The sequence below is a fragment of the Aptenodytes forsteri genome, unplaced genomic scaffold, assembly GCF_000699145.1.
Source record: "Aptenodytes forsteri isolate BGI_AS27 unplaced genomic scaffold, ASM69914v1 Scaffold193, whole genome shotgun sequence".
NCBI classification, from domain to species: domain Eukaryota; kingdom Metazoa; phylum Chordata; class Aves; order Sphenisciformes; family Spheniscidae; genus Aptenodytes; species Aptenodytes forsteri.
In genome coordinates, this window is record NW_008795405.1 from 18,783,442 (window position 1) to 18,793,311 (window position 9,870).

General features: G+C 43.0%; 1 protein-coding gene across 1 annotated transcript in view; it reads left to right on the top strand.

Moving 5' to 3' along the window:
• Positions 1-8,871: 8,871 nt before the first annotated feature.
• ADSSL1 (adenylosuccinate synthase like 1) overlaps positions 8,872-9,870 on the top strand; it is a 33,678-nt gene continuing 32,679 nt past the window's right edge. Inside the window, exon 1 of the mRNA XM_009280988.1 lies at positions 8,872-8,904. Coding sequence (XP_009279263.1) covers positions 8,872-8,904 — 33 coding nt within the window. The remainder of the gene's footprint in view (positions 8,905-9,870) is intronic.

Sequence of the window (9,870 nt, forward strand, 5' to 3'; positions counted from 1 at the left end):
AATGTTTGGAAGAAATCATGATAGGGATGTTAGAAAAAAAATCACTCCCAATGAGCAAGTTACTACTGCTTTGCTTAGAGGTGGGTGATACCCTGGTATTGCTCTGAATAGTTGTTGGAAGACTTTTTGGGGTATAGAAAGTTGCACTTACTTGAACTTCAAGCTGTGCTGTGTCACTGTGGTAGGCAAGTTGTGTCACGTGTTACTGTTACCACAACATTTGGTTTTTTTCTGATTAGAGGTCTGATTCCTTAAAGCGGTTATGTGTGTGCTTTTGAAGGAGCGTCTGTGCTTTGCTGAAGAACGGCTGATTGACATAAATGCAGAAAAGCGTTTGCTGTGCTGGGCCTACCTGGGTGTGAAGCATTTCTAGTGCTAGCATTGGCATGCGTACGTTTTAAAATTTTATCTTGGCAAATACTTGACATCCACTTTTCTTGAAGATTTCTGCCAATAGCATTTGGTTACGATTCTTGATTCTTCAGAGAACCACTGCAAAAATGGCATTAGTGAATCTGAGTGGAGTTAATGTAAATATTACACTAGATGCTCACCCCTTGGGAGACTGTGTTTTTCCTTGTATCAGGTGTCTAAATAAATGGCCACCTTTTAGCTCCTCTTTCACGGTTAATCATAGTTAGAAATACATTTTAAAGATATATAAAATTCATTGAAAACTGACCAAAACAAAGTTTTCAATATTGTCTTGACAAGCTGTACTGCAAGTAAGTTTTACATACTTTGCAATCGTAACATGCTTAATGTAAAGCTGCAGATTAAAACAATAAACCTTTTTGCTGTAAATACAGAAAAGTAACTTAGTATCTGGTAAAATAAAATTATAAAGCGACATTCAGCAGCTGTAAGGATTAAAGGTGTGCTTCAACCCTGTGAAGAGAAGGAGCACCAGACCAGAAGAACCTTCTGCACTTCCAACCCGCAGTTTAGATGGAACTGTCGTTATTTTTAGTCTTTTGTGAGAAGGTGGATTTAATTCTTGGGGTATAAACTTAAACATGAGAGAGCATTTAGACTCTGAATTATTTTTTAGTACTTTAGAAAACTGTGCATAGCACTGGTGACAATGAGAATCGGGCATTTTTTTAACCTATTTTAATCTCCATCAGGATACGGTGACATAAATTACAGAGAGTATCAGATCTGGCATGGCGGGATGTTGGAGCTCATCTTAACATTCTTCAGTCTATGTAAAACCTTTTTTCTTTTTTTTTTAATCATATAATTAGCAAGTTAAGTAATTATTTTCTGTATTTATTTTCCGAAGGAGGGAATGAAAAGACAGTAAATCTGGTGAAACCCTATCAGCATGTGCTTACAGGATTATCAAGGCCTGGTTCCACAAAGAATTAAGTACACCTTTAACTTTGCAGGTACCTCCCTTGAAGCCAGCGATTCGCAGCACACGGGGTAATCCTGTGCATAAATCTTTAAGGCCCCAATCCCACAGTCTTTGAATCTCTGACCTTAACTCCAGTCACATGCTCTGTCAGTGTCAATATCTGGTTTATCCAGTTGTCTGAGGATCATTTCTCTGCAGCTGACAGATCTGCCACAGACAGCACACAGCAGCAAAGTCTCTTAGGGCAGGCAATAATCGCGCTTTCCCGAGTTCAAACAGAAGAGGTGAAGGCAGAAGCACCCATCACGGACGTATTATTAACAGATTACATGGGAGGGCTTGCAGCTACTGAAAATTGCTGAGAACCAAGCTGAGCCAGAAATTGTTACCAAAATTCAAACGTATGGCACGATTAAGAGAACAGAGCAATATCCTACTTGATTCCATGTATTAAAAACAGCTTTTCTGTGAATAAAATTTAAGATACGATTTCCTAAAAATGTTTGGTGACAGGCTTCTGTTGATTCCAGAGACTCGGACATCTAGGAGGTTTTTTAACTCCTCTGCACATGTTTACATATGTATTTACATTAAGATTTTTTTTCCATGCTTGGTACCGGATAAAGCAACTATCCCGCTTTATTTTCTTCAGCTTCTCTTGCAGCAGCTTCCGTTACTGAGCATTCAAATTCTTCAGGAGAATTGTATCAGATACTTGCAAAGACCAATTCTGTATGTTATTTCAAGACAATATATAATATATGTTATTTCAAAAGAAATAACATACAGAGGTTTCTTCAGCTTACCAAGTGGAAAAATGAGCTGCTTCTAATGCAAATGTGGGGACACAGTGAACGACCAGAGTAAGCAACAAAACAAAAACACTTAAGAACGAAAAGTGAAAGTGTGCAGTTAAATATCTGGTGAGAATTTACGTATGTAGCTCTAATACTGTAACTGCAGCAGAAAATGAAATGCTATTGAAAGATGAAGAGCAAATAAATTTTGATGAACAGGAGTTCCACAGCATAGCTACCATCGCTACATATAGAAACCAACTGCAAAAGCAGACACCCCCCCCCCAGTCCAATTTCTTATGTCAATATATTCAGCGTCAAATACAAGAGGTTTTCTCTGGCAAAATTCTTATTGTCTCTGCTTACACAGGACTTATTCATGCGGCTGTAAGTAACAAACTGATAAATGATAAAATGTCATCAGCATAAATTGGTCTTGCAATAGTAAAAGCATCAAGTCCTCAAGAGCTGGGGAAATAAGCAAATGTTCTGCTGCTAAAAGCTTACTGCTCCCTAGGTTACTGTTGTATTGCTTGGATTTGCTTTTTTAAAGCATGTAATAATGGTTTAAAAACTGTGTATTAAGGACAAGTCCAACTTTCAGTGCAGAGTTTACTTATAACTGCATTGTACTCTAGTATGTATTTGTAATCCAGGATGTGTTTCACTTTTGTGTATGTTCATTTTAGTAAACAGAGCTAAACAAATGGCTTATTAGTTGTGATTTTAAACCACTTACTAGCAAATAAGATCCCGAGCAACTGCTTTTCCTGTGCTGATTCCGAATACCGTCGCGGTATTTTTATTTTATTTATTCTTAGGTGCAACTGCAAGGATAGACTATCTGGATCTTAATCTCCTAAATAAGATGGTGAATAAATGAGAAAAAGCTTCTTAATTGCATCTGGCAATATAAAACTGTTAAGCAGTTAAATTAATTCCACATGAATTCTAGAAAACAGTAAAGATTTTTTTTAAAAAGCCTGACCCTGTGCCCCAGAATTCAATGAGTTTACTGGGAGACCAGCAGACTTCAGGCCATGCTCTCACAGGCATAAAGGAGCATAACCATATTGCAATGCTCCTTTAATCTCTTTTTTTTAAATATAAATCGCCCTGCAGAATCTCCAGCTCATTATATTGGCTGGAGAAGTGATTCAAATTGAGCTCATTTCATTAAAATGTGTTTTTAAATCTTTCCATAGGTTTTATGGAATCTTATTTCTGTGCATATTATTTACTCAACCAGCTGAAATAATGTGAAGAAGCCTCCTGTTTTCGCATCAGCTTGATTATTTGTTAGGCAGAGTAAGATGCTACGTAATTCAGCTGTTAGAGGGCTCGCCCTAGGATGCCAGAGACTAAAGTTCCCGTTCACATCTCTAGTCAGGGGAAAAACACAGATTTGAAGCAGTCAGTGTCTGTCACATCACAGCTGAGACCCTTAACTCGGTCAGTCTGCGGTGACAGTCCAAATACAATTCTGGGGGGCATTTGCTCTGGTTTATACATTCACTGTTCATGAGGGAGGGACCTGGCAGCAAAGCAGAATACCCGATGCGAGACCCCTCTCACAGCTTGACACAACAAGCTGAACTGTGGGATGAATTGCCTGTGCCCACCCACAGACATGTAAGTGATGACAGAATTGGGTGGCAGCTGAGCAGCTTTCTAAGTGTTGCTGAAGTATTCGACCTGGGCATCTAAACAGGCGGATACGCACTTTTTGAGGGTTTGGGCCAAAGTCTTCAGAAAAGACCCACAGCACTGGGACTTACACAGTTAGTAAAGCTGGTCTAACTCAAAGCAGTTAACGCTGAATCATTTTTGCCTAATCTGTTCTCAAAAAATGCCCAAGGACACAGGAATCCTGCAGCCTGGACAAGCCGCTGCTGTGCTAAGATGGTGCTAAAATGCTGCTGTGCTAAAACACCATCCTTAGGAGTAGCGTTGGAGCAAAGCTGGTCTTATTCGCAGCTTCTGTTTCAAGCTTAGTAAAGCTTTATATGCCTTCAAGTTTGTCCGTGTTTATCAGATCAGTTGGTTTAGCCTAATAAAAGATGCAAACTCTTTTCATTTCATCCTATTCACCACAGAGAAAACACAATAGCACTCCGTTTTAATTTGCAGCAGCCTTTTACGTATTTGGAGGCCGTTATCATGTCACCTCTGGTCTTTTTCTTCCTAGACTAGACCCCAGCCCTTTCAGTTTTTCATTCTGGGACTTTCCCAGTTTTTTCATCCTAGGGTTTTCCAAATTATGTTCATGCACTTGTGGCACTCTTCTAGATTTTCTTCAACTGGATCTTGTCTTCCTCACAGCGCAGTGCTGGATCTCCATCCATCTGGGCAGCTCAGCAGGGCTGAGGAGAGGGAAAGGACATCTTCCTGCATCTTACAGGTTGTTCTTCCATCTCAGCATGATGTTTGACTTTTTTGGCAACCATATAACATTTTGACTCCTCTTCAGAGAAACATCCTGGTCTCCAGTGTGATTCTTGTTGCTTCCAGCTCCACGCTGTCTGCACATTCAGTAAGTGCACTCTCTATTGCACACTCCAAGTCTTTCATGGAAACAGAAAAAATTCTGAACCACAAACAGAACCTTTACAATTTCACATGCGCTTTGTCAAAATAAATCATTCTTGACTGGTCTCCGAGTAGAGTCCTTCATGTGCTTTTGCACCAATTTACCATTTTTATCAGGGTTGTGAACAAACAGGTATTTGGTAAAAATGTAGTTCTGAAAAGAAACAGTATAGTTTGGGTTAATTTATTCTGCAGTAAATCTAAAGTGCACTGCTTTAATCATGCGGACATATTTTGCTCCTATTAGTTGCCCTAAAGTAAAAAGCACTGTGGGTTTTTTAGCTGAGAAGGCAAATGCCTGAAAGTTTTCCTGTGAAACTGCAAAGGTCAAGCGTTGTCAGGTGAATCGGTTTTAATGGAAGAGCTCTGAGGAACAGGGAGCTCCTCTGAGATACTGATACTGATCACTGAGCTAAGGGTTCATTCCCTTCTTTGTCAGTACCCAGCACCAGGTGACTCACAGGGGACGGGGACACTGCATACCTGCAGCCCTTACAAGTCGCATGGCACTCTGCGTGACCTCACTGTTAATTTCATCTATTACTCAATTTAAAAGTCAAACATTTGCTTTTAACTGAGCAAAATCTACCTTGAAGGTTTGATTTTTTTTTCCATCTCACACATCAAAATGGATTTAAATCCATTGATTTCAGTGGACTTGAGTTTGCTTTTAAATTGGTCTAAGAAGAATAATAAATCACTTCAAGTAATGAACTGCTTCATATTACTTCCATGCTGAGTTACGTGGTTTGAACTTTTATAAAGAGAAGCATTCCCCTGGTTGATTAGTTTGCTTGCAAAGTGTTCAGTAACTTTTTCGTGTAAAACAGTTTACAGAAATGGAAGATTTGACATTGCTGGCACTGGTAAGAAAATACAACTGGAGTTTCTGACCATGTCAGAATGATTACAGATTTGGGTCTGATTACAGAAATGCTGAAGAGAACATAAAAAAATTGTCAAGTTTGCTACATCTGAAATAACATAATAAGAAAACCCCAGAATACTTTAGAATACTTTCTGGCTAGTAAGAGCAGAGAAACTGCACCTTTCTTCGCACAAAAAAAAGCAGAAATTTCCACCAAGCCAGTCACTTTGAAGATAGGTGAAAGCTGTTAACGCATTCTTTGTGGCTGAGAGACACAAAGAACAAATAGCTGAAAACACTGTCATCTCCTGTTAAAAAGATTCTGTCCTTAAGCGGGGCAATTGACATGTAGCCATGCCAGGATGATTTGCTTTTAAGAAAACAGATAGAGCATAACCAAAAACCAACCAACCAAACAAAAGAACAACAATAACATTACTCTGGAAAAAGATTTGAGTTCCTATGCTAATAGGTGAAGAGTATCATAAAGAGAGAAAAAAAAAGCCATGCAAGAATGGCAATGCTAAATGCCATAAAATAATAATAAATACAACTCCAGGATCCCCTCGGACTTCAAAATGTAGCTGTGTACAGCTTCTCCTGCAGAGGAACGGCACCAGGAATATGTATTTCTTGCAGCAAAGGGTATTTTTATATTCTAGCTATGTGGAGCTGACTCGCAAGCTGTCAGTTTTGAGGAGAATGCGTGTGTGTGCGAGGGAACTGAGTGACACCACTGCTACATTTTGCTGTCCTTGGTGCTCATGTTTTCAAATCGTAAAAGCAACCGTAAATGTAATGCCCGACAAATATTTATTCCACAATGAGATGACACAATTTTTATTATTTAATGGACAAAATGATTTTGTTATTAAGCAGAAAAAAAATCTGAACAATTTGATGGAACAGTAAGGAAAGCTTTAGAGGAAACTTTGAAAGAAAATAAAAGCCAGGAGGGGAATGAAACTGGGATAAAGTACAAAAGGGACGAGCAACAGTAGAAATAGATCACTCCGGCACCGGCTTCCTTTGCCAACTATCAAGATAGACCAAATGCAGTAGACATGGGCTTCATTAAGAGACTCACCGTGGCGCGGAGTGTGGGGTGAGTACAATTACAAAGGGGGCAAGGTATCAGGTAAAGAGAAGTTTAAGTCATTAGCATGAATTTCTGTTGCATAGCAGGACCAGGCTGGTTGCAAATGATTGAGGAGATGGCAGATCAGTGCAGAAGTTTTTCAGATGAGGTCCATGAGCTGTCAGTGCGTGGCTGTGAAGTGAAACATGGCCAGTGCTGGCTGTTGCCATGTCAGGTGGAACAAGTTCAAGCTCGACTGGTCTGGGACGCTGGGCAGCTCTAGACTGGCTGGTACCAGGGCAAGAAGCCCCCAGAGTTTGGCGTAAAGCCTATGCTTGAGGAGTTGTGGCCAGGCATTTGGTGCGCATTAGACCACAGGAACCAAATGTCTTAAAAGACTTCACAGTAACTTTCCATCCTTACAACTGAAATAATGGTCAAAATAAAAGTAAATGTTAAAATTCAATAATGCAAAATTCTGAAACCCGCGCTGGAGGCTTGTCTTTCAGGCCATGTTAGATCGCACGCGGCATCTGGCTGTGAATGTATACATGAAATGCCAAGTAGCTGCACTGTGCGTGTGAAGCGCCAATGGCAGAAAGAGGTAGCAGCATTTCAGTGTGTGAGATACCAGCAGCATAAGTGTGGGAGAGGAGATGAGTTTTGTCACGTATGTGAAACTTGACAAGTCCAGGAATGTCTTAGGTGAGATACTTCCAGCTGAAAGGAGAAGACATTAATTCCCATGTAGAGGGTACTAGGGAACTTGACATGGACCATAGCGTACAATTCCAGCTGCCTGTACTCAAGAAACATGAACCAAATTCAGAACAGGTGCAGGGCAGGCAGATGAGAACGACCAGCGAATTGAGAGCCGGTCTTTAGAGGAGAAGAGTAAAAAATCTTGTCATTTTCTGCTGAGCAAAACAAAGCCAGAGACTGGATGTAATTCCTTCTATAAATGTATGCACAGGAAAGGGAGAGGAAGTATTTAAACTAAATGGCAACGTCAGCACAGAACATACGGATATAAATTGGTCAGAAGGCTGGGAATTAGCAGAGGTTTCTAACTAGAACAGCTCAGGAACAGTTGTTCAGCAGGAACAGTGAGGTGGTATATGATTTAGTTGACTGCAGTAGCCGGGGAAACTAGGCCCAAACATCAGGAGCTCCCTTCCAGTCTTCTCTTCCAAGTTTATCACCTCCACTGATCGATGCTAAATACTCCGTTGGAGCATACAGTGTTAAATCTTCCCTACCTCCTTTTCCTAGAGGAAATATTGCAAATGCTAGAAATGAAGTAGAGCAAATGTCTGCTCTGTTTGCCACCACAAATGCTTACAGGGTGCCGGAGTCTGGAATGCGTTATATTCTATTTCTATACATGCACATATGTAAATGCATACATGTATGTGTACACGCATGGGTAGGTGCTTGTGTATATGCATACACGCACACAGACAGAGCCCACACATGCACGTTTGAAATGGGCTGTACCTGCTGCTGTATTTTTATTTCTCAGGAGTTCATTCAAGTATTCCAGTACTTTCTTTTCACCCTTACACCAGAGTAACGGACTGTATGAGGTATGCATACACGATGTCTTTGTGTGACCTCATGTATTATCATGGCATCTCATCTGAGCCACAGTGTAAGAGAAGGAATGCGTCACTTGAAAATGCTGAAGTTCTGTCACTTGCTCTCTTGGTAGGAATCACACGCACGCATTTGCCAGGAGGAGCGTGCAAGCAGCGGCTGGTGAAGTTCCTCCTGTCTGAAGCTGCAACCTGGGTTTTGCTTCTGTGCACGCATCTGCGTGCAGGCATGTACGTGCGTATATATGCCTCATACTAACACAGCTGCACGTGCCTCAGACTAGTCTGTAAGCTTACACATTTCAAGTTGCTTTTTTTAAGGACATGGTGCCACATGCCTGGAGCTAGAGAACGTGCGTTACAGAAAAAGTCAAGCCCAGCGTACAGCTCGTGCATGGGGAAGGGGTTATGGGTGCCAGGCACTGTCTGTTCACCTGTCACACCAGGGAAGCGGGCATGTAAACCTGCCCCTGTGACAAACCTCCACGCGCCTCGTTTGTTTATTTGTCTTGCCGTGACGGTCCTGGGCTTTTTCAGGTCAGTGTGTGACTGTATGTGTGGGTGTGCACGTGTGCCTCGCCGAAATGGACTTGGGTGTCTCAGGCCACAAGGACAGCGTATGTATGTGCCTGTCAACGGGGTATGTGCCAGTTCAGTAACAACAGTCGTATGTATTTTAGGCTAGTGTGTGTGTCTGTCAAACCGAAAGTGCGCCTGCCCATGTTTCTCGGGCCAGCGGGTGGATGTTTGTGTCTCATGACCCGTGTGTGCTAGAGTAGCTTGTGTGCCTGTCCTTCTTCCTCTGACTGTTAGGTATCACGGGGTACTCTGAGTGTACCTGTGCACGTGTCAAGCTACCCTGCGTGAGCAATTCTCTGTGTGCCTGACAGTGGCAGTCCCAAATGCCTCAGGGCAACATCTGTCTTGCAGTGACAGTGGCCCATGTTCCTCAGGCCAGGGACTGTCTGTCTGGCAGCGACACAAGCTCACACACCTCAGGACTGTATGCGTGTCTCACAGTGACACAGCCCCCGCGCCTAAGACCAAGAGACAGACTAAGGGTCTGTCTTGCTCTGACACCGTCACACACACCTTCGCACTGCTCGTGCATCTCACAGTGACAGTCACGCACCTCAGGATGGCACGTGTCCGTATGTCCCCATGACACAGCCCCACAGGCCTGAGACCGCCGGGACAGCCACACGCCCCGGACCCGTGTGTTGCGTCTCTCCGTCACGCAGCCACGCGCCTCAGACCCGTGTCAGAGTGACACAGCCACACACCTCAGACCAGCGTGTGAGCATGCCTCACAGTGACGCAGCCCCGCGTGACCCAGCCCAACGTCTGTCTGTTTGTCTGTGCCACAGGCCTGGCTGCCTCCTACAAGCCTGTCCGAGGGTGACACAGGCCCACGTTCCTCCGCGCTGCCACCGTCCCACGCACGCCTCAGGACTGCGCGCGCCTGACAGCGCCGCAGCCCCCGTCCCGCGGAGGTCGGTGCGCGCGCGCCTGTGTGGAGACTCTGCGTGTGTGTGACGAGGCTGCGCGTGTCTGAATGCGACCGCGCGGGGCGGCGGCGGCCG